Source organism: Cydia strobilella, chromosome Z (genome assembly GCF_947568885.1).
Source record: "Cydia strobilella chromosome Z, ilCydStro3.1, whole genome shotgun sequence".
Taxonomy (NCBI): domain Eukaryota; kingdom Metazoa; phylum Arthropoda; class Insecta; order Lepidoptera; family Tortricidae; genus Cydia; species Cydia strobilella.
In genome coordinates this window covers 14431850-14458293 of record NC_086068.1, presented here as the reverse complement: position 1 = coordinate 14458293, position 26444 = coordinate 14431850, and the positions used below count along the sequence as shown (strand labels likewise).

General features: G+C 35.2%; 1 protein-coding gene across 1 annotated transcript; it reads left to right on the top strand.

Moving 5' to 3' along the window:
- The first annotated feature begins 861 nt into the window (after nt 1-861).
- Nucleotides 862-24525, top strand: LOC134755107 (uncharacterized). The gene is made up of 7 exons (XM_063691585.1): nt 862-885; nt 988-1054; nt 1942-2143; nt 4345-4743; nt 19982-20037; nt 23790-23973; nt 24189-24525. Exons 1-7 carry the CDS (start codon nt 862-864, stop codon nt 24523-24525), a joined length of 1269 nt encoding a protein of 422 aa, XP_063547655.1.
- The last annotated feature ends 1919 nt before the right edge of the window (nt 24526-26444 follow it).

The following is a 26444-nucleotide window of genomic DNA, read 5'->3' as shown; positions in this document are numbered from 1 at the left end:
ATGCGGGTTGGGGACTTCACATACACCTTTGAATTTCTTCGCGGATGTATGCATGCAGGTTTCCTCTCGATGTTTTCCTTCACCGAAAAGCTAGTGGTAAATATCAAATGATATTCCGTACATAAGTTCCGAAAAACCATAGTTTTTTTTTATGTCGCAAGTATGCTTACAGAGAGAGTGGTCGTTGGCTATATGTAATATTTCCTTTGTCAGTCTAATCTTAGTGAGCAAATTTAAAAAGTTAGAGCAGCGGACAATAATGTACGTTTCATAATAACTCCCTACATTACTTCTTGGCCTAGGTCAAGAAGTAATGTAAGGAGCCATAAATGAGCAACTTCATGTCTTCATTTCGTGACAGTGACGCATACATTTCGGAGTATGTTTGCGAAAAACCCATTTAATATCATGCAAACGTTTAACTGTGGCTGTATGTGTATAAGGTTCTGCGTTTGCTCATTTACGCAAGTGTAAGGTTTAATAATATAATAGTAGATTGGTGTATTCCTGTTAGTTCTTGCCTTATACAATTCAACAAAAGAAATGAAGAATAATTTATTTTAACAATTTACTTACATCATTTTTGATAAAAAAAGATTCAATGCGGGATTAGTAAAATTAGAACAATCACCAATTGTTCCAGGCGGGGAAATAATAACACTATTTTTCCATTTTGTTTCCACCCAGTTGCTCGTGGGACGGGGACGCAGAGGAGTACACCACTTTTCTGCACTAGAGCAGAAACGTATCACTTTCTGCGCATTTTTTAAAACAACAACGTCCCACTTTCAGAGCATGAGATATGAAAAATAATATAAATCTTGAGGCAAAGACATGATAATCACGTGTATTTATGTCATAATGATCAATGATCACATTGTCATGGTCTGTATTCCATGAAGAAAGACATATTAAACTGTAATATTTTTAGTTTTGCGATTTAAGTACCTACATTGTGTAAATAAAAACAAAATTATTGTATTTCAGGGCGCTATACCGGGCACCTTCTTCTGGAGACCCCGACTGGGCATAGATTTGGCTATTCCTTCTACAGGTATAAACATGAAAACGCCTTATACACTTTACACTCTTCACTGCATAGTATGTGCAGTTTAAGGCCTAATTAATACACCTTACCTTATTTAATTCAGAATCCTCTGAATCCTAAATTGCTTAGTCACTAGGTGCCATCGCATACAAAGGAAGCGTCCTAAAAAGTAACCAAGTAAATGAAGTCTGACTAACTAATAGAAACTAATTTGTAGAATGCTACTTATGATCCTCTTTGGGACAACTAAATTAAGTAAGGTGTACCTATCAAGATCTTTAGCTAAGTAGGCACTAAGAACTAGCTTGGTCAGACCAGTATCAGTACAGTGCTATTTATGAAAAAATGCTGCTCAGGGGTTTGAATAAACTACAAATTTAAAAATGATTGGAATGGATTCAGTGTTTACGATTGTTTATTCTCATAAGTATTGTCAAGCCATTTCCGTCAGTAGCAAAAGCGGCAAATTTAAAAAATGTAGGCGCGAAAAACCCTAGAAAATTTTAATATCGCGCCTTTTTCTACTGACAAAGTTGTTTGACAGACTACACCTACCTACATCTTACAGATCTTGTCTTGTATGCTATTTTAGGTACCTAAATCATTCAATGGTAATCACTACATAGTATAAAACAAAGTCGCTTTCCGCTATGCTTTAGATCTTTAAAACTATTACGCAACGAATTTTGATGCGGTTTTCAGCTAACAATAGAGTAATTCTTGAGGAAGGTTTAGGTGTATCATTTGTAAAGGTTTTGTGTAACCCGTGCGAAGCCGGGGCGGGTCGCTAGTAATAGTATAATTACTACAAATAGGTACAATAGTTAACGTAACCCCGCAAATGAACTTTTTAAAACTACCCACTCAATAAATCCATTTGCTCCATTCTCTAGAGCCCCCGATAGCAGCTTATAAACCTAATAAGCAAAATATCCAGGCTGGGATAGTGGTGTTGGTCGAAGGTTACGACATCATGACGTCCATACTCGGACTGCTGAGGGGCGCAGAATTCGCGAAAGACGACGAGAATATGGACCCCGCCTCAGGCCTCTACTACACTGGCATCTACAGATGGATTTTGAGAACTCTAGACTTGTAAGTAACAACATCACTCCGCTATCACATCTGTTGATGTCGGAACGGAACGTTCAAAATATCGATAAAATACGAAAGTAGAAAGGTAAATAAGGCTACAATTTTTATAAGGCAAAAAAATTAATATTTCCTGAAAACCGCTATATTAAAAGATAATTGCGACGTTTTAATCTATAATTAAAACTAATTTATTTAATTATTTATTTTATATAAAATTTAGAACAGTCCATTCAGTCATTTTCCATTTAGATCAGTTTAAAGTCAACTGTGGATTGTTGAATTTTTGAAGGTTTTTTTAATAATTTATTAGACCAAGTAGTGAAAATGTTACAGTATGTATAATATATTTGAGATGTTCCCACAAAGCCCTTTCATGTGGTACCCCACATGGTATGTTTAAAAGAAAATAGTAAAAACCTTTGTACTGCCGACTTTATGACGTCACAGCAACCCCCACGACTTTCGCGCTTGTCATCTCATATATTTGTGTTTAAGACATCATACTGAATGGACTGATAATAAAAATACCCGTGTCCGAGACGCCATGAGCGAAAAGTAATCTAAAGCATGTTCGGCCACTACATACAACTGCGAAAACTACGAAATATGCAACGAATGGCGAATTTTAAAACACGATCGAAGGGAGTGTTTTAAATCGATGTTTGAATGTTTTAGTTTTAATTCGTACAACGTTTTACATTACATATGGCCCTTTAAATTTTCGACGTTATTAGGTACGTAATGTGCTTATTGTACAGGGTGTCGTAATGGAGCACCAGATGTACTGTAAACGTTTATATAATTTAACTAGCTTTTGCCCGCGACTTCGTCTGCGTGGAATTAGTAATTTGGGTACCTTAGTTTTAATCTGCTTTTTATTCCACCCTTCATTTCACCACCAAAAGAGAAAATGACTGATTGGTGAAATGCATAACCTTCTTTATTTGTAACGAAAGGTTTCCTTTTTTTAAGAAATTATTGTTTTCTTTTATGTAGGTATTAATTTTGCATCTTCACTTCACATCCAGTTTCTCCAACTTCTTGAACCTCACTAACTTCTACAAATTGTCCTAATTCTCAAACTTCTTAAATTCTTGGTCTTCTTCAACTTCTTCAACATCTCCATTTTCTCCAACTTCTTCAACATCACTAACTTCTACAACTTGTCCTAATTCTCCAACTTCTCAAATTTCTTCGTCTTCTCCAATTTCTTCAATTTCCCTTCCCCGGACTCAAACTCTCTCTATGCCAAATTTAAACTAAATCCGTTCAGCAGTTTGGGGTCATCCATTAATTACATCACACGTTTAGGGGGTTAAGAAATTGTGACATGTTGTGACAAGGGGGAGGTGGGAGTCACAAACTTTGTGACGTCACTATCTGTATTTAGTCGTATACTACTAGAAAGTGGTTGAGAAGTAAAAAGTACAAAAACGTAAATACTTCAAATTATTACATTTTTTCTGTGTTTCATCTTGATGCGACTTTATTGTTAAGAGAATAAGAGCGTGTCAAGGTAATTTTGAACACCTCGCCCGCTTAGCAACTTCTGCTGCTGACTGCACTAGTATTTGACCTCCTAGCCCTTGGTAAACCTTAACTTGTGCATGCAGCATGCTTTATGCTTATAATTTGCAGTTTTGGCACAATATAAGTATATAGTCATAATTTTGGAAATAGTAGGCAAACATTTTTAAGTATAGAATTAATAGGTACTTCTGGTAAAAAAAATAGAGCTAGTACCTAATATCTTTCACATTTTTAAATTAATATTACAATAACGTAAAACTAGAAAAGTTTAAAAATTTAGTTAATAGCCTGTAATTTTTAATACTTAAGGTAGTTTGAGCCCATTCATCAGCAGAATCATTTGTAATAATATACTTATGTAATTATTAATCCTTCATTGTCATCGTCTGTAATATTGAAATGCATTATACAAGGTGTATGGGGAAAGTGGGGATCCGTTTAAGGGCATATTCGGTAACCTTATCGGGAAAAAGTTGAAGAAAAAAAAACTTTGAAATGAAAAAATTCTGGAATTTGTGTGGAGAGTTGGCCGACATGGACGACCTGCCCCATATAATTTTTTTTTTGCGTAAAAAAATTTTTGTCAACTTTTCCCTAATCAGAAATCAGAACACACTAAAGTAAAAAGTCATCCGATCAAACTAATACTAAATTGATCATGTTTCCTTTAGATTCCCACATTGGTTGAGAGGCAACTTCCACGACGCGCTTGGAGTATGGCATAGCCGTTTTAAACATATGGATGCTGAGGTGCCTGGCTGGATGAGAAAACTATTACCCTGGGTACATAAGGACTCTTGGGACAAAGAACATACAGACTTGTCCAAATACAGAAAGTTTAGTGAATCAGCTTATTCCCAATTCTACAGATTTCCATCAAAAACCTTCAATAACTTCAATTCCTTCTTGCCTGAGTCGGTAGAAGAATTTATTTTCTCTTCAGCTTCACGAGAGACAACACCTGGCCCCGTAGACGAAACGCAACCTGTCACTGACGCTCCGCCCGTAGCGAATAAAAAGCAACCTGTGGCGAAGCGCAAGCGATTGTCACCTCGGCTAGGCCGCGGAAAGTAAATATTTTAACTTTGAGCCAGGAATAATATACACGGTGGCTAAAAAATATGTGCATTCCCGTTGCCAGGGAGGTTTTGGAATTATACTGAGCAACTTTTACTATGGGACCAACCCCGAAATCGCAAAAAAAAATTGGCTGGCTCATACATTTTGGCTGGTCTATTTTCTATGGGAGGGTACATTTTTTTTCGCGATTTCGTGGTTGGTCCCAAGTAAGAGTTGCTCAGTATAATCCCAAAACCTCCCTGGCAACGGGAATGCACTGTTTTTTTATCCACCCTGTATAGGGTGTAGGTAGAGTCGTTAGCAAAATAGTATAAAATTGAACATAATAAATGGTTTAATACATCTATGGAAATTAAAGTAAAACTTGATAAATGTGAACAGAATGAGGACATAAAATAAAGACATTTGATAGGAGCGTTGCTGTACCTACATTAAGTTCTGTTCTGGTACTCGACCAGATATAGCTTAAGCGCGCGGTTGTTTTATGCGATAAACGCAGTTAGGTAAACGCAATGCGTTTGCCGCACACCCATTTTATTCAGATAATCTAATGGCAGTACACATGTCAGAGAACTAAAGTCGTCGACACAGCCCACCGGATTAGCAAGCTGAAGTGGCAGTGGGCCGGTCATATTAGCCGTAGAACCGATAACCGTTGGGGTAGATGAGTTCTCGAGTGGAGACCGCGTATCGGCAAACGTAGCGTAGGACGCCCTCAAACTAGATGGAGCGATGACCTTCGCCGGGTGGCCGAGTTAGATCAGAGTTGTCGCAAAACGTGCTCAATGGCGTGCAATAGGAGAGGCCTATGACCAGCAGTGGACGAGAGTAGGATGATGATGATGAGTACACATGTACATCGTAAACGCATGGTCATTTTTCCTACATCCCGTTGACGCATACGTTTAACGCTACGTTTATCGCATAAATAAAACAACCGCAAGCTTTATTGCATCAATTATTCGGTTTCAGAATAGTTACAATGAGACTCATTTTTAAAGTGCAATGCGTATTCTAAAATATTTTTATCTACGCACATATTGTTAGTGCTCTAAAATGCGTTCAGAAACCGTAGGAAATGACCAGCATTATTAGAACCAATTTTACTATGAGAACTTTCTTATCTGTGGTAGTAGGTAAAATCTGTACTTTAATGTTATTACATTATAGATTTTTGTAAGGTTATGAGTTTAAATTTGGAACAGCGGTCGGAACTCAAGTGGGTCTCTATTCTAGTATCCATAGATATTACAACAGTTATCGATACGAAACGTCAATTCAGTATGTTCTTTTAATATAAACCGCACGACATCTGATCTCCAGTGAGATGAGAATAGGAACTTCATTCGTTTGTCTATAATTAAAAAAAAACTTGTCTTGACGGAGGATCGAATTGCCGCCATTACTGTTGCCATTTGTTTGTTGGCTTTTTGCTGTTACGAAAGTAGAATTGTGAAAAGTGGTTTGTAATTTGCATTTTAGTTGAAAATATGAGTAGTTTGTTTCTGTATTTGTTCAAATTTATTTTTATTGCATCATTTTAATATCTATATAGTCCATAGATATTGTACAGGTAGCACTAGTAGCAATACAGGTCATTTCCATTAGATAAAGTAGTGTATGCAACTGTACATAATTAGGCCTTAAAACACTCGTGTGATTCTATTATGAAACTCGCTAACGCTCGTTTCATAAAACCACACTTGTATTTTAAGGCCTCTCATTATGTATCAGTTGCATAAACTACTAGTACGCGACAAATTTAAGAGCCTTAAGTGTTTACTTGAATTATACGTCAGGTGTCACAGCGTTACAAAATGAATACTTATCTGTTGTTGTGTTATAAATGCTATGATGGTTTATTAAAATATATATTGTTTATCCGTACGTCTGACTATCATTTCAACAATCTCCCTATCATTTCTACATTTAGAATTGTCATTGTAATCATGACAAATTAAGTAATAGGTGACACGAATGTAGTTTTAGTAGTTTTTTGTTTCTTTTGGCCTATGACACATGACGTCACTAACCGTCAGCGAGCGTGTTAAGCCCATAAATTACTTTCTTTTGGCAAAACTTAAACCTAAATTTGAAGTTGAGTGTCACGTCAATCAAATAAACACAATTTTCCCCTCACTAGCTCGGAAAGCCGTCTTTTATCCTTTAAAACAAGCGGGTAAAAACGCATTTTATCCACTAGTGGGGAAAGTAATTTGACCTTGGAGCCTGTAGCTTTTGACAGATAACAAATCGTAAAACGCTCATAATAATGGTTCGTTCGATATTTTCATTAAATAAATAAATAATTAATGAAATAAATGGTTTGAAAATTTAATATACAATACTAAATTTAGCTTTGTTTAATGATTTTAAGTCATAAGCCTTAAAATTCCATAAGAAACATTAGTTTTTCTTATAATGATATTGAACATAATTCTGAACGCACAAGTTGAGTCGATGCAATTTCAAAACGCATCGTCAGAAATGTCAACATTGTCAACAAACATTTTACATAATGTTATGCTATATTGATGATGACTATAATTAACCTGATGATAATTATAATGTGTACAAATGAAAACTTATCATTTAAGAGCTGTTTTTTTACATGTTGTAGTTTCCTCGCTATAGTGAAGTGAAAAGTTCTTCGCTATAGTGGGAATTGTGTTAGGATGCATGCTAAATTTGTCATTTTATAATTTTATCTGTGTATTGTTACTGGCCTGTTTTTGTATTTTTCCCAAAAAAGAAAAAAAAAAAAAAAGTTGTGTTACATACGGGTGCAAATGTATTTTTCCCCTCACTAGCTCGGAAAGCCCTTTTATCCTTTAAAACAAGCGGGGGAAAACGCATTTTATCCACTAGTGGGGAAAGTAATTTGACCTTGGATGGCGTGTTTAAGTAGCTTTTGACAGATAACAAAATGTAAAACGTTCATAATAATGGTTCGTTCTATATTAATAATGATTAAATAAATGGTTTGAGAATGTAATAAAAAATAACAAATATAGCTTTATTTAATGGTTTTAACTCATAAACCTTAAAATTCCATAAGAAATAGAGTCTGTGCGGAAACAGAAGTGTCGTAGGATTTGAGAGCGTGCCGGTGCTATTTTACGGATTTTGCTATGCTGACAACACTGTGACGTAATTATAGTACGACACTAAAGGTCATGATACTTGAATCTTTTTGTTCCGGCTTTTTGCCACAGCTCACTAAAGGGAGCCCGGTGTCGGCTCGGCGACCTAATCCTATGAATTAACACAGCGATTTCACCTTTTACCCAAAGGTTAAAACCAACTTGTTTTTATATCTCAGATACTACACTACAGTGACAGTTCCATGGAAAATACATGCCCATACCAATTGTCGTATTAGTACAAAACTAGATAGGTTCTAATTTACTCCAATCTGCCCAGTCCAACAGTTATTTTAGCACAAACCTGGATAGGTAGATTGGGTAGGTAATCGAACTGTAATTTTAGTACCGGGGACATAAAAACAGTGAATAGGTTGGTCTTATTGGGATTATTCGAATCACGATATTTTACTTCGTCGAAAGTCACTGCAAAATATGAAATAATATTTCATAACTAAAAATAAGGAAATATTTTCAATCAAAAACTTTTATTTAAATCGAAGTCGCAAATTGCAAATTGCGGGCATCTTTCTCTGTCACTCTAATTACGCCTTGATTGAAGTAAAAGAGAAAAATGCCCGCAATTCGGGAACTTCGGTGTTCGCGGTAGGCCCTCTGAATCTAAATATTCAACATAACTTATGATTGAGCTAGCTTCAGAATAACCAGACGAGACACTCATCGAACTGTCTTCATCTAAACTGTGCTGATGTGCTTGAATCTGACATGTGGATTACAAATTATTGCATACAATCTAATAAAAGTGTCTTTTATTCGAGATACCGTAGGTACTTTTACTTAGTCCTAAAAATAAATTATACAACTATTAAATATGACTAAAATGGTAAAGTATCAAAACTATTTGTCAGTTATTTTAAGATCACGAATGACCTTCATTATTTACGTAAATTATTATATTTTTAATGAATATATTTACTGATTATGTACCGGAGACTAATTACTTCAGGGGACTATTAAACAGGTAATTATTTCATATTAAATACAACATAAATACCCGTCATAGCCGAAGCACGTTGTTAGAATTTTTGTAAGTCGATATAGTCGGCTTTTAGCCGTTTTCTTCCCGCTAACAAAACTGAACAATATTAAATATAATTTCCCTTGTGGTTTTATGAACAGTTTTAATCCTGTTTTGATAATATTTTAAACATATATTAAACTTGCAATTTTTGTAAATAAAAATATACAATGACAGAAGTTTGTTTTCTTTTTACAAGACAGGTGTCAAAGGTTTGATTGCCATATAAAATTGATAATGTTAGTTCCCGTTTCTGCCACGATGCTTCTCTTTTCAAACAGACTCTATTTGTTTTTTTATAATGATGTTGCATATAACTGAACGCACAAGTTGAGTCGATGCATTTTCAATACGCATCGTCAGAAATGTCAACATTGCCAAGTGTCAACAAAAAATTTACTTTAAAAGTTCTCACCGACTCCGAGTCACGTAAAAATACACAACTTCCAGAGTTTTCTTTAATAATATCGTAAAAAAATGAGTGATTCTAGTGTTGAAAATTATGTAACGCCTGTGGATGTTGCACTTTCCTCGCTATAGTGAGGCGAAAAGTTTTGTGTTAGATACACACGGGTGTAAATACTGTAAATGTATTTTACTTCTCGTGTGTTGAAACACTCGCGGGTAAAACACAACTTTGCACCCTTGTATAACAAATAATCTTCTCGTCTGTTTTAATTCCACACTCGCGGGTAAAATACAACAAATAACTATTTTAACTACGAAGACCTTTAATTCTTACTGCGAATGAAACAAGAGGCGTATTTTAAAGATTTGGCGACCCGTTGGATTTGCCGCCCCATTTCATATAAGCAAAAAAAAGACCTGTTTTGCCGACTCTTGCGGACTGCTGCCTTGGGCCATGGCCCCCTTGGCCCTAGGATAAATACGCCCCTCCTCCATACCTGGTACCAGCATGTCTGTCTGTCTGTCTGTCTGTCTGTCTGTCAGTCTGTCCGTCTGTCTGTCTGTCCGTCTGTCACAGCCTATTTTCTCCGAAACTACTGGACCAATTAAGTTGAAATTTGGTACTCATATGTAAGTTTGTGACCCAAAGATGGACATGTAACGTTAATTAATTTTACCCACGGGGGCCACTTTTGGGGGTAAATGAAAAAATTAAAAAATAAAGTTTGTCAAACTATATCGTGTTACATATCAAATGAAAGAGCTTATTGTTAGAATCTCAAATATATTTCTTTTATAATTTTAAGATATTATTATATTATTATTATTCAAGAAAATAGGCAAAACATTACCATTCTTCCCCCCCCCACCCTTTATCACCGAAACTACTGGGTCAAAATTTAAAAAAAAAATACACAAAGTAGATCTTTACCTATAGATCACCGAAAAACCTATTAAAAATGTGCAGTCAATTAGCCTCATGCATGAAGTTTATATTTGAACGAAATATGTTTTATTCGGATGTTTGTTACCGTTATATCATGTTACAAAATGGACGTAGTTACGCGAAAACGTTCCAACCCACAGCGACCCCATTTTGAGATAAACGCAATTTTGTGTTTTAGCGGTACACTTTTTGCCTGTAATTATTTCAGGCAAATACTATTGGTTTTACTGTGGAATGCCAAACTGGTTATGGGATGATATGCATATTTTTTGTAAATACATAATACAAGGGGCATATACATAGGTAAAACGAGTTTGAAACGTTTTTGCTAAATTTAATTTTGTATGAACCTTGTTAAATAGCAATTATGCATAAACGTTCCAAAACGAATTTAAGTGTATTATTTTATAAATATATATCTAAAATAAATTTAATATGTAAAATAATAAATAACAATGAGGAACATACAAAAACAACAAAAAAAATTGAAAATGTATTACAAAAAAAAATAGGATGTGATCTTTTGAGCTTAGAACCTATGCCAAAAATTAGCTGATATGGTTCCAAAAGTTATCAAAAACTTATATTAAACATTCAATCATCATCGTATTCTATGATCTCGAAGTCCGGAACTCCACCAAACCCATCAACATCATCAGTAGCTTCTTCAGAACTTTGAAGCGTTCTATAAAATTGAAGGCAATCCTCAAGTATGTAGTGGTACATGGATTGTAAGTCCACTAATTTCGCTGGAGCAATCGGTTTGCCATTAGGCCACAATAAACAAAAATCAGATTCTTTTATGTATTGCAGTTCTCGCTTTATTCTTTTATCAATTTTCAACTCATTGGTCGACAACGAAGGTGTCGCAAAAGGCACGGTTGGCTGTGCATAGAGGGGTGCTGGTGCCTACACTTATGTATGGTAGCGAAAGTTGGGTATGGCAGAAGAGTCATCAGAGCCAAGTGAATGCAGTGGAAATGAGAGCGTTGAGAAGTGTGTGGTGTGAGATTACAAGATAGAATTAGGAACAGTGTGATAAGGGAAAAGTGTGGACTGAGCGAAGATGTAGTGACAAAAATTGAGAAAGGTATGTTGAGATGGTTTGGACACGTGGAAAGAATGAGTGAAAGAAGGCTAACAAAGAGAGTGTATAAGGGAGAGGGAGGTAGAAACGGGAGTTGGAAGGGGCAACCTCGGCGGACTTTCTCTGATCAGATCGAGGAAATCCTGAAGAAAGGCCAGGTCAAGAGCACCCTAAACCGGCGAGCGTGTATGAGGAATGTTATGAAAGTGAAGGAAGCGAAAGAGGTATGTCAGGATCGTAGCAAGTGGAAATCCGTGGTCTCTGCCTACCCCTCCGGGAAATAGGCGTGATTAATAAAATCAGTCTTTGTCATTTTGTAAACTTGAAGAGGTTTAACTTTTTTACAGGTTTTAATAATATTGATGTTATGAAGAAGCTACTGATGATTTTGATGGGTTTGGTGGAGTTCCGGACTTCAAGATCATAGAATACGATGATGATTGAATGTTTAATATATGTTTTTGATAACTTTTGGAACCATATCAGCTAATTTTTGGCATAGGTTCTAAGCTCAAAAGATCACGTCCTATTTTTTTGTAATACATTTTCAATTTTTTTTTGTTGTTTTTGTATGTTACTCATTGTTATTTATTATTTTACATATTAAATTTATTTTAGATATATTTATAAAATAATACACTTAAATTCGTTTTGGAACGTTTATGCATAATTGCTATTTAACAAGGTTCATACAAAATTAAATTTAGCAAGAACGTTTCAAACTCGTTTTACCTATTTATATGCCACTTGTATTATGTATTTAAAAAAAAAATGCATATCATTCAATAACCAGTTTGGCATTCCACAGTAAAACCAATAGTATTTGCCTGAAATAATTACAGGGAAAAAGTGTACCACTAAAACACAAAATTGCGTTTATCTCAAAATGGGGTCGCTGTGGGTTGGAACGTTTTCGCGTATCTACGTCCAATTTAACAAAAGAAAACAACACGGCAGCACGTCTTACTTTGTCGGCATTTGTTTTCACACTACGATGACAAGTAGGTCCGCGGCGGCGTTTCGTTTCACATGTGCGTTTCGTTGGTGCTGTCATTTTACGGGAGCAAAGAGTAATAATAATGTTGCCACCTTTATTGTAAATAGTCCATTGATTCTTTTGACTAAATACATAAACTTAAATATACCATAGTTATTTATTTTGGTAAAAAATATTTTTTCTCTCGAACATATTTAATAGCAAAAATGGATCAAGTATATGTGGATCGTTTATAGCAAAAAATTTGAAAATAATATATTATAATAAAACGTTCCAATTTATTTAGAACAGTCTTCGCAGCTTAAAAAAACAGTATGGATTAATCTAAAAGGTTTCAAATTACATGGAACATTTTTGCAGGAATAAAAAATGTATAAAGATTTTGCAAAAACGTTCCAACCCACATGGATCATTTAAGAAACAATTAAATGTGCGTTTTATGAATTTAGTATAATGTTCCAAGACAAGTGGAACATTATAACGATATGTTATTATATTAAGAGTTTATAACAATATGTTTCAGTATGCATGTAATGTTTTTACTTTATTTTGAGTACACGTCCTTGGCATAATGGTGGGTTGGAACATTTGGGTCAAACTTTATTGATGAAACTAAACTAAAAATACTAGCATCTTTGTGTACACATGATGTAATATGTCAAAAATAGTACCCTGGTTATGGTAACTCATTTTCGAGTGACTTGTGGGTTGGAACGTTTTCGCGTAACTACGTCCAAATGCATTTCCGTTTTTAAATTACCATTTAATTACTTAAAATTATAAATAAAAAGTACAAAAATTTGCCCGCGAAAAGCTAGTGAGCGAAACGCTCGAAACGCCACGTGACGTCACGCGTTCGACAGATTAGTGTCATTAGTAGCAAACGTCAGTTGGGCCGCCCAACGTGTGACGTCATCACGCTCTGTCGAATTCGCGCCAAAAATTATGAGCGTTTCAACCGCTCAAAAATTTTCAACATTTTAAATATTTTTTAATAAAATAAGGTTTACAAAAGTATTTTTATCATTTCCGGTGTTCCAACGATATAAATTATGAATCCAAAAATAAAAATAAATTCATGCATGGAGCTAATTGTGAGTCGGACTTAATTACTTAGTTTTTGATCCGACCCCTACGGGTTTTTTAAAGACATTTCACATAAAAATACATTGTTTAAATTGTGTAATGTACGGAACCCTTGGAACGCGAATCCGACTCGCACTTGGCCGGTTTTTTACTGTTGGAGGCGGGTAAAGCAATTAGTTTTTAAATAAAAAAGATCTCATGAAGAAATTTGATAAAATCAAGCGTTCGTTTTCGGCAAAACCCATTACATTTCAAATGACATTTCTGTTTGTTTCATTCTTATCATTGATAATGAGAAGATGGTACACATTCGGACTATTAGTAGGTAAGGTACATTCACCTGCAATAATATGTTACTCTTCGAAGGCCGCAAATATGTGACACGCTTTTATGGCTCTACAAATAAGATCGTGTCAGATATTTTTGCGGCCTTCGAAGAGTAACATATTATTGAAGGTGACTGTACAGTCAGCTATTTTTGTAGGTGTCACCTTCAATAATATGTTCAATAATATAGGCTATTTGACTAATTTTTGAAAATGGTTTTAATTGATTGTTTCTGACTTAATAATTACACTACATTGATATTTCCTTGTAATTTCCTGTATTAAATATTAAAAAAAACAATGTTAAAGTTTATTTATTTTGAACGCGCCTTAAACGTTGTTTTTGCAAAGGGGCAAATCACGTGACACGTGTGACGTCACACACGAGTAAACTCAGTCAATGACCTTAGTAAATCTTATGGTTTATGTGCATTGAATTGATTATTTCACTGTAAAATGGTATATAAATGGTGTATAGTGCCGCAATGTTCAAGTACGACTATAAAAAATTCAGATAGATTGTTTGTTTCCGTTCCAACGAATCCCAAAAAAAGAAAAATGTGGTTAAAACTAGCGCGAAGAGACCCAAAGAGCATTTTAGCGCGTACAAATGTTTTTATGTGTGAAGACCACTTCGATGTAAGTAATAATTTAACTGTAAATAAATATGGTAGTTAAAGCAGCGGATTTTGTTGTATTTAACGAAATAAAATATAATGTATTGCTAAATAACCTCATAACATAGCTCTTTCAGCAAGTTAGTAGCATACTTTTTCTTTCAAACTAAAGTGCAGTATGGAGATACTATTCTCGTCATCGTATTCTATATATATATCGTCGTCGTATTCGTATCATCGAAATCGAAATGTTCGTAAATAAACAATTTCTATGTATACTCACACAGCTGTTTTTACATTTCTAAGTTCCGCAACATAGTAATCCGGATTATCTTTAAAGAAAAGTGCAACCATTAATGCGTCTATGTCTGGTAGGTTGCCGCTATCAGCTTTCACATATTTCGGCTCCATTTTGAGATTATTATGAAAATTGTGCTACTAGATATACGGATAAATCGGAATATATCAGAAAACTGTGGAACAATAACTAAAATTAACTAAATACAAATAAAACAGTTAAAACACTCAAGGCAATCAAGAATGTTTACCCGCGTGTGTCGTCATCCGAGCGTTGACCAATCACAGAGCGTTCACGTCCCTGATGAAATTTCAAAAAATATTAAATTTTCTTTCGTTTATTTTCCAAAAACTAAACATAATTTACATTCAAATATAGTGAAATATACTTTATTAGTTTATTATCTTTCAGGATGACAGCAATTCGTTATATATTTTTAATGTTGTCAAATACCCTATTACTGTACAGTAACATTTATAATATAGAGCCTATATTAGAGTTAAACCAAAAAAATCTGCAACGATGTTGATAGCACACGCAGCGCAAGTGTTATTTATGCATACTATATATTTATATATATATACTTATACTTTACTATATATTTATATATACTATATAATATTATAAATGCGTAAGTGTCTGTCTGTCTGTGTCTTCACGCTTAAACCGCTGAACCGATTTAGTTGAAATTTGGCATAGAGGTAGTTGGAGTCCCGGGGAAGGACATAGTATACTTTTTATCCCAGAACTCACCCCTCAAGGGGGTGAAAAGGGGGGTGGAAATTTGTATGGGAAATCAATAATCGCTAAACAGATTTAGATGAAACTTGGAATGGGGATAGTTTGAGCTGTGGGGAAGGATATATGTAGAATAATTTGTATCCTAGAAATCATCCATTAAGGGTGTAAAACATGGGGTGGAAATTGATAGAGTGGACCAGTTTGTGGGTGAGAAAAGGATGGATTTAAAAGCGGATTTGTTTAAAAACTAAGAAACCAAATTATTAATTCCACGCAGACGAAGTTGCGGGCAAAAGGCTAGTACGTCATAATTTTATAGGTTTGACGTTTAAAATAACACTTGCACTGCGTGTGCTATCAAAATCGTTGCAGACTTTTCTTGGTCTAACTCTATAAATATTGCTATATTATCTATCTAAATACATATATAAAAGAAGAAACTGACTGACAGACATATCAACACACAGCCCAAACCGCTGGTTCTAGAGATTCCAAATTTGGCACGTAGGTTTCTTCTGAAATGGAGGTCCAAAGTTTGTATGGGGAAACAAGATTAGTTAAACTATTTTGAAAAAATACGTGTTTCAGGTTTTTTGAAAAATCAACCCCTAATAGGGGGAAATGTGGTGAAAAAGTCTGAAAATCAACATGGGTATTATTTCTATGGTTTATCGGGTAGCTATTTTTATCTAAAGTCCTCGAGCGGTTAATACATCAACAACTAACTTCGTACCTGAACAGAAATGATCTATCAGGTCACAGTACTTCCACAGCATTAGTTAAAATCACAGATGATACTCGATTTGGTATGAACAACAGAATGCTAACAGTCCTGACCCTACTGGATTTTAGCAACGCCTTCAATACTGTTGATTTTGAAATCTATCTTGCTATTTTGCGATCACTTAATATGTCACCCTCGGCAATTGATTGGTTCCATAGTTATTTGGTTGGTCGTCGGCAAAGAATAAAGGTAGAAGATTTCCGTTCTTCTTGGTGCAGTACATTGGCCGGTATTCCGCAAGGCGGTGTGCTGTCACCTTTACTGTTTTTCATATTTATCAAACCCATAATCTTTCTTAAAAATTAGGGAGTAATTGGTGATCTTCCTTCCGTCATAGAGAGCACGAATGATGACTTGTTGCGCATTCTGAAATGGAGCACAAGTCATGGTCTGAAAGTGAATCCTTCGAAGACCCAAGTCATCATTATTGGCAGTAGCAAACTAATTCCCAGAGTAGACCTTGCGAATCTTCCCCCCATATACTTTTATGGTATCCAGATTCCTTTTTCACATCAGGTGAAAAATCTCGGTGTTATTATGGACCGCTCCTTATCTTGGGTGCCTCAAGTGGGTGAGGTCAGTAGGAAAATGTTTGCTGCTGTTGGTTCTCTTCGGCGACTACGTAATTTCTTGCCTATCGCCACCAGAATTGCGCTTGCTCAATCTATTCTTCTGCCGATCCTTGATTACGCTGACATCTCCTATCTTGATCTCACAGAAGAGCAACTTAATAAGCTTGAGCGAATACAAAATCTCTGCATCCGGTTTATATTTGGATTGCGTAAATTTGACCACGTTTCTCACTTTCGCGTCCAACTCAAGTTGCTCCCAATCCGTTATCGTCGTAATTTCCATATTCTTTGTCTTCTGTATAATGTACTCTTTAATCCCACCACTCACCGTTACCTAAAAGAACGCTTTAGTTATTTAAATTCCACTAGATCCTCACAAAATTTGCTCCTTTCTGTCCCTCCTTCCTCCTCAAAATTTTATAATTGCTCTTTCACCTTTCGGGCTGTTCGGCTATGGAACTCTCTTCCTGTCGAAATAAGACGCGCTCAATCCCGTACTATTTTCAAATCTAATCTTAAAGAATATTTTCTGTCCCTTCCTTAGTGTCTGTTCGCGTTACTGGTTATCACCTTTGGCAAGATTTATATTATTGTATATAATATAATATATATATATATATATATATATATATATATATATATATATATATATATATATATATATATATATAATAGGTATATATATATAATGTAAGGAGTATGTATGTATATGAATTGTCTTATTGTAGTTTGTGTAGTTATTGTTGTATACTTAAATTTTAAACTTTTAAAGGTATTTTTGTTTTTTTTTCTAATGCTATTTTGTTTTAACTTAGTTTTTTGCACCTCCTAATTGGTTAATTTATGTGTCATTTCTTCACTACCTAAAGGTTGTCTGGAAGAGATCGCTCTTTAGCGATAAGGCCGTCTGTTGTTTACCTCTGTCTTCATGTATTATTTGTGTTTCCATGTACATTTTTTCTGAGGTTGTGCAATAAAGAGGATTTGTATTGTATTGTATTGTAGCTGATTACGAAAACAACAACGATTTTAAAATCCAACATGGCGGACGTGAAAAACCATCTCCCCTGTTGGGGTGCAATGGGGTTGAAATGTCTAAATATTAATATGGGTGTCGTTTTTATGGCTTTTTGGGACGTTAGTTACGAAAATGGCATCGCTTTTGAAATTTAATAATGTGGTCATGAAAATTCTTGACAGTAGTACTCGTATTTGTGTCAAACGGATCAGTAGTTTTGGAGCAAATCGGTTGTAACAGACGGACTGACAGACAGCCACACGTGATCCTATAAGGGTTTTATTATTGCTTTTGAGGTATGGAACGAGACCCGCGTTATCCTAATAGATTATTAAATTTGTATTTAGTGTCATCTCAATCGACGTCAATATGTACCTAGGCGAGTGCGGGCGGCGCGGCGGAACGGACGGGGCGGGAGTAGTAAGTCATCGGGAAACTTCCTGCATCCGTAATGAGTACATTCAAGGTGCTGCAAGAAGGTGCTTGTCTGTTTGCTTCTTATAAGTTTAGGTTTCCATTCTAAGTAAAATGCAAAAAATCGTATGTACCTACATATATATATACCTATATATATTCTACCTACGAACCATAAACCATAAAAACCATCTTTTGTAAGTCGTTATAAAACCATATTTTCGTAGATCTCCTTCCCCTGCCTCCCCCGCACCCTATACATTCGACAAAACGACATACGGCGCGATTCGGGAAATGAATTAGAGATCTCTAATTCATTTCCCGAATTGCGCCGATGATTCTTAAATCACGCGGGCGAAGCCGCGGGCAAAAGCTAGTAGGCTATATTTACTGACAATAGAATTAAACATTTAAAACTTTCGCGTTTTGATCACATATTCAATCACATAAACCACACACACACACACACACCGTGAAACCTGCGTCGAAACGTCGGTAGATAAAGGTAGCAAAATAAATTCGCGATAGACCCGTTTTTAAATGTGATTTATAATAAAAAAAAAAAAAATCCAAAAGGCAGAGTTTGGGTGGTTATTTTTCAACTATCTTTTTTTATTATATTAGCTTTATTAGTATCTACGAAAATAGCTGCCGTGGTATCAAAAATATAAATACTTTCTTGTAATAAAATACTGACGTACCTCCTACCCATTTAATTATTTATCTTATTATACCGACACGATATACCCTGGACATCATATGTTGTCACTGGGTATCAACGGGTTAAAATAATAATCCCAAGAAGGAAGCACAATGTTGACAAGCATTCTTGATTTATTGTCTTTTCATTTCGAGGACTGCATTTGTTATGACAACATACGTCGCAAATTCTTACTTTTTCTCTCTTTTGATAATGCTTTCCATTGCCATCAGTGTCGTCGGACAAATTTGATTGAATAGCACCTTTGTTTGTGATCAGTGGTCAGTGCAGATCGTAATTACCGCGTAGGTAATCAGTGGCATCACTTCAAAATGTTGGAATTTAATTCGATTATCACTACAGTTTTATTGCTACCAATATGCGAGGTAAAGTTGTTATTTGTTTGATTACTTTGGTAGTCAGCACAGCATCAATAGTAACGAATAGACCGAGGCGCAAAACTGTCTGCCCCAGTATCATTGTTCAACTTAAATATACATTTATATTTTTATAACTTAGAATGGTAGACTGCTGAGTGCTGACCGTACAATACCTATTTTACAGTGTGCTACTCTGCAGCGGCGCCACCATAATGAATATCAATGGGTTATATGGTGAAATGATGTATCTAAAAGGTACATCATGTTCCTATAATGTTTATGGCTGTACCTGTGATAGGGAACGAAATAATGGGCATTGAAAGTGGCTAACCTAACCTAATCGCGGGAGCGCGGGAAGAATTTCGATCTCCCTCTCGCTCACCCGCGCGCCCCTCTTACAGCTCATACCGTTTAGTTAGGTTAGGAACTAAAGAAAATATATAAAATCACTAATTAATGAAAAAACACTTTTTTTTTCAATAGGTAAGTAATAAACAGCATTAGTACATCAATTTACATAAGAAAAATATAGCTCTATCTATGAGTACTAAGTGGTGCCGCTGGAGAGTATACTCCCCAGCGGCGTCACTTTCAACACCCATTATTTCGTTCCCTATCACAGGTACAGCCATAAACATTATAGGTACATGAATTACATGATGTACCTTTCAGGTACATCATTTCACCATATAACCCATTGATATTCATTATGGTGGCGCCGCTGCAGAGTAACACACGAAAATTTGCATACATATATATGTAAGTCGGGTGACAATGCAATATTATGGTAACATAGAGCTGATCTTATGATGGAGACATCAGGTGGCCATAGGAACTCTGTGATGAAACAACGCAACCTAATTGTGTTTTGGGTTTTCAGAATTGTCTGGATGAGTGTTTTTTTTGCCAGTGGTAAAAAAGTACAGTCAGCGATATAAGCTTGTACCATAAATCATATTAAATTTTTAGCAAAAACTTATTTTGGTTCAAGAACATTCAGTTAATGCTCTTAAAAATAACTCGCCTGTCGATATATAAAAAGAAAATATGAACCCTCAGGTTATATGGTAGTCCGGACAGTCCGGTAATTTACCCAAGTATCAGTTGGTGCAGTGCAGTTATTATCAGTGATCGGAATGGGGTGAGCCAAAATACCAATTCTTCGCTGAAGGACATAATATAGAGTAGGTAGTTACAACTGGGTTGAAAAATATATTTTTCTTGAATACCGGGTATTCGATCTTTATCCGGGTACACCAAAACATACATAGAAAATCTTAAAAATAAAAAATAACCAATATAGCAATCTTACATTAAATGTTTAAGTACTATTTCAAACGGAATCACCAGTTCCAGTACATACATTTAATGTAAGCCTGACCAGGAATATATGATCATTGTCAAGAGGGCGCTATTATTCTCATTTATATGGCTATAGTTCAGTATAGTCTGAGCAATGTGGATTGGCAACTCTTTTGACTTACATCTACTTTTCTTCACCGTAATCACAATCAGAACCCATTTATTTGGTGTCTACACTTTTTTTTTATAGTCGGTACTTCTTTTTTGCCGTATTAAATTCATGTATTTTCTTACGTATCACACATAGGTCAAAATCGTCTAATTGCATCTTTTTTTAATTTTTGGTTTGCATAAAACCTCAGGAGGTACAACCTCTCGTAATCCGCGTAATTGGTGCCTCCGATTTACCTCGAAATTTATATAAAATTACATATATGTATTTAATTTAGTCGTAACATACCAGATGGTGTGACTACTATTAGCCACACCATCAGCTCAGCTCAGGTCTATAGTTGAAAAAATATTTCGTCTATCATGTTACTCCATTCTGGGAAGAGTCATCATGTTACTACATCCTAGATTGGAGCACCAAAAGGCCACTATGATGATGATGATGGTCATGTTACTAGGTATATATTCCGTAACCTTACAAGGGTTCTGCTACATTGTCAATTAACAATATTGATCGCCTCCAAAGCCCATAGTAAATATTTTTCAAACAAACTCATTTTTGTTACTGTGTTTCCTCGCTTGTATAACATAACTACAATAACTAAGTCGTTAATAACCAGACTACAATGACATTTTGATTTGTTTACCTGTCAGCTCTGATGTTAATTTAGAAATGTTTCGTAGCGAAATAGTTTAATTTCCCGAACTGTTCTTTCCCAGCAGTTTATTATTTACATTATTAACAATGTTCCGCTCCTGACTATTTATAGTTTTGGGCATTTTTTTCATTTATTATTTAATATTCAACACTTAACCATTATTCAAGTAAACCGCCACAATGACACGACAACAGTGACAACCTATCATTAAAATTATTGCCAGTGTAAGAAATTTGTTCTAATGAAATTCCGCAACATGGCGCATGATCATATATTTCTGGTCAGGCTTTAGATTGTTTTAATGGTAATTTTAATTTTTAAGATTTTCTGACAGATCGTGTTGATGTGTTTTTTGTTAGAAATTAGACTTTCCTAGACGGCTTTCATGGCCGCTGTGTTTGCTCAACGCTAAAGTTATTTAATATTATAGTTCATAGTATATGTGTGTTATTACCCGGCTGACAACTATGAAGGAATTGTATTCTAAGAAATACATATTGCTCCATCTGCAAGAACTGAGAGTGTTTTATTTGCAAGCTGCTCCTTCCCGCCATTAACACGCCGTGCTTATTCCACTGCACAGCCCCGATCTTTCCTTTGAATATCTTTGTATACGTAAAAATAATGTAACATTTTTTATCGATTTATGTTTTATTTATTTATTTATGTTAATATTTTTAACACAAAAATAATCGCCATTGCTAGTTAAATATATAATTAGGTCCCTTTTTTAAGTGTGACGTAAGTATCACCAAAGGTAACTAGAAATAGTTATAACTTATAGATTAACGTAAACACAAACATAAAACATCCCGTAGTGTAAGTAAAAACATGAAATGTTTAACATTAAGACTAGTACCCGGATAAATATTGGATACCCGGGTATTCAAGAAAAAATATATTTTTCCCCTCACTAGCTCGGAAAGCCGTCTATTATCCTTTAAAACAAGCGGGGAAAAACGCATTTTATCCACTAGTGGGGAAAGTAATTTGACCTTGGATGGAGCGTGTTTAAGTAGCTTGACAGATAACAAAACGTAAAACGCTCATAATAATGGTTCGTTCGATATTAATTATCATTAAATAAATGGTTTGAGAATCTAATAAAAAATACCAAATTTAGCTTTATTTAATAATTTTAAGTCATAAACCTTAAAATTCCATAAGAAACGTTAGATTTTTTATAATGATGTTAAATATAATTCTGAACGCACAAGTTGAGTCGATGCAATTTCAAAACGCATCGTTGACATTTCATACGTCAGAACAGAAATGTCAACATTGTCAACAAAATTTTTACTGTTCTTCTCACCGACTAAATCAGACTACGTAAAAATCAGAATTTCTAGTGTTTTCCGTTATAATATCGTAAAAAAATTAGTGATTCCAGTGATAAAGATGATCTAATGCCTGTGGATGTTGCACTTTCCTCGCTATAGTGAGGGGAAAAGTTTTGTGTTACACACGGGTGCAAATGTATTTTACTTCTCGTGTGTTGAAACACTCGCTACGCTCAGGATTCAATTCCACACTCGCGGGTAAAATACAACTTTGCACCCTTGTATAACAAATAACTATTTCTACCCGGTTGTACCACTCTATATTATGTCCGAAGAATAGTCTTAGCTCACCCAATTCCGATCACTGGTTATTATTAGTTGTCACCGCTGTGAATTAGGCGCCAACAGTTAAATAACCAAAAATCTTGCCGAAAAGAACCCTTGAAAACAGAAAACTCTAAGCAAGCTGTACCTACCCTTTAACCGCTCCCGACCCGTGGTCCAACCGCTATGTCCAACTGGTTGTGCCACGGGTAAGTACAATTATCCATAGTCCAACCGATTGTACCACGAGGAAGCAAGTTTACCCGTAGTCCAATCGGTTGGACCACGGGGCACTAAGTTTATCGGTAATCCAACAATAGAAAATATTTTTACCCGCCGTCCAAATGTTGCACCACCACCGAAACTCACGTTTACCCATGGACCAACTAACATAAAGGCAAAAATGTTGGATTCTCAAAACGTTGAAAATTCAATCTATCGAAATTATCTATCTCCCTGGAATGCCCACTGTTTCTTTTTTTTTTCTTTTTCTTTTTCTTTTCTTTTCAAAAAACATTCATTCATTCATTATTCCAGTGCGCTACAATAAGAAATTCGTCAAAACAACCCTTCCTCCTCTACACCAAATCAGACAATTGGTCGTCAAAACCAGGTACCTATCTATCTAACCTATTAAATGAAATAACATTGAGCAATGAAAAACAATAGGTGCATTACGTAGTTTGAACCATAACTTATAAGCCGGAACTTTCTTCAAACACAGTTTTCTATCGAATATTTCAGAACTAAGGCAGAGAAATAAAAACCGGGAAAGCTTTATTGTTATTGTAAATAGCTATGATGTGGGAATAACAGCGTTGGCGACTGCCGGAGCAGTGCAAGATCAAACCAAGTTTCCACAACTAGACCCGAAACTTGCCTATTACCACACTACTGCTTGGAGGTGGACCTTAAGGCAGTTGATTCTGTAAGTACCTACTAAACTATCAGATCAAATGCTTACCATACCTAACACAGATAAGTAATCCCAAATAAGCTAGAGTTACACCATCAAAAATTCCGAGTAGATATCCATCAAGTATCTAAAAATTCGTTATATTGGTTTTAAAAAGACTACCTACTTCATTAACTGTACATGTAATTGAACTACCTATTTAATCCATAACGATTATTGTTACTCAGATACCCGGATATATTTTATAAGAAGTTCTACCAGTTGCACAAAGTATGGCGTCGACGATTCTACTACGAGGACGTGTTCGTACCCGAATGGTTAAAAAAAATGTTGATATGGGTTGATAATACCTCATGGGATAAAGAAGAAAATATGACTATGCGGTACAATATATACGCAAAACGCGAATTTGATAAGACCGATAGATATTCACCCAAGAAATTTGTTTCAAATGAATCATTCAGCAATTCAACAAGTATGTACTATCCAGGCAATTTTACAAATACACTATATGACGAAGGATTACCCATCCAAGTTCCCAAAGCCAAAAATAACTGGTATTAGGATTAATAAGTATTAAGAGAAATTCCCAATTAAAGAAAAGCTAGTTTAATAGGCTTTTTTTATATTTGTCCAGTTCAAGAATTACGTTTGATAAGAGGGCGTCGTCCGTCCAGTGGCGCCCTCATTATAGTAGGATAAGTAGTGACAGCAAATGTTTGGAACAGTATGCACTTTAGTCTCAGGCCATCGCCGCCGCTTGGCACGATTGTTCATTAGGTCAAACAAAGCTGATTTGGCCCGGTAGCCACGAGATCGTATCGTGCCTACCCGAGGCATTCATACATTTTTTCATACAAATAATGGAACTATGGCCATAGTCAAAGATTAAAAATGTTTACAGAAACACTGAATTTGGCCTTTTTTAAAGTATGTTTATAATGTTTTAATGCTTGTTTCATGCATTTTTGCCCTTTTTGGTACAAATTTGATGTTTTTATTATTCTTACATACAAAATTTCATCCCCTTAAGGGTTCATAAAATATTATTTTATCATAAACTTAAACCGGCCGTATTTAATTGATGTCGAATATTTCAGCTTCACATCTTTAGTGGTTTAGATTGTATGATATCCGGGAGTAAGCAGGGTAAAGGTAGAGTTTATTAGTTAGATATTTTAATGTATGGGATATTATGAAATAAAAATGTATTTAACTCAAACACATGTAGATCCTAAACTACTGAACATTTTAAGCTGAAAGTTTGAACATCGATTAATTATAATAGGTATAAATTAATTATTAAATAAATTTTGAAAATATCAACCCTTAAGGGGGTGAAATAGATAGAGGGGTTAAAGTTTATATAATTAAAAAGAAAAACGACAAATTTGTTCCTTAAATGGGCAAAAACGCATGGAAAAATCATTAAAACACCATATTTTTACTTTTAAAATGCCAAATTCAGTGTTTTTGTAAACATTTTTAATCTTTGACTATGGCCATAGTTCCATTTGTATGAAAATCGTCACCGCCACGCACTATACTTTATTTTCTTTTACGAAAAAAATGTATGAATACCTACTTTAAAACGATATTTTCTAAAATGAAGAAAAAATCGGCTACATTGTCCAATTTTTTATTTAGTGCAAATCGCCACACTGTGATTCCCCAGTAGCATTTATACGTCATTATGACGTCAGCGACGTCATTATGACGTAATAATGCCGTCTTTAAGACGTCGCTGACGTCATTTTGCTACCTGGGTTGTAACGGCCAAAAGTGTCACAAAAAATTACATCACATTTTTTGTACAAAAACCCCTTTTTTGTATGGAAAGATATAATTATTATTTCATAAATGAATTCCTCGTCCCTAAATTATACGAAAATGATATATAACTTGCCCTAGTTGCTAAGAGCAGGAAGAAATATAGCATAGCATAGCATATTGGACCTGGGGAGCCGACTCTTTCACCCCCCTTTTTAGGGGGTATGCACGGTATGATATCGTGGCTACCGGGCCAAATCAGCTTTGTTAGACCTAAGGAACAATCGTGCCAAGCGGCATCGCCTGAGACTAAAGTGCATACTCAAGGCGCTTAGGTACTTACCCTACTAATAGGGGATTGTGTTTTCGAATAAACCAATCCAATCTACCGTTTTTCTTTAATAGATTCCCTCATTTGATCCAATAATCTTGCGTAGTACTCTCCAGTAATAGGGTATTTGAATTTTTTTCATGAATGGCATCAGTCGATCAGGTTTGTTTTGAGGATCTGTATGTATGGGACCCATTGCCTTAAAGCAATATAAAAGTCACTATTGATGGTCAAAGTCTGGCACCCACACTTTACTGACGAAACGCTTCTAACATAATTTAAAAAAAAAAAAAACGACTTCAATGGGAGATGCCGTTGAAAGGTTACTTATTGTTGATGGTGCACTCCAGACAATGAAATGAAAAAGACAGCATCTTTTGCC

What these genes read in the sequence shown, in the direction of transcription:
- LOC134755107 (XM_063691585.1), top strand. Translation starts at nt 862, where the DNA reads ATGATCAATGATCACATTGTCATG. An exon ending in ATTTTGAGAACTCTAGACTT is followed by an intron (nt 2,144 to 4,344) that starts GTAAGTAACAAC and finishes TGTTTCCTTTAG; the next exon opens with ATTCCCACATTGGTTGAGAG. An exon ending in TATGGTGGCGCCGCTGCAGA is followed by an intron (nt 20,038 to 23,789) that starts GTAACACACGAA and finishes CGAATATTTCAG; the next exon opens with AACTAAGGCAGAGAAATAAA.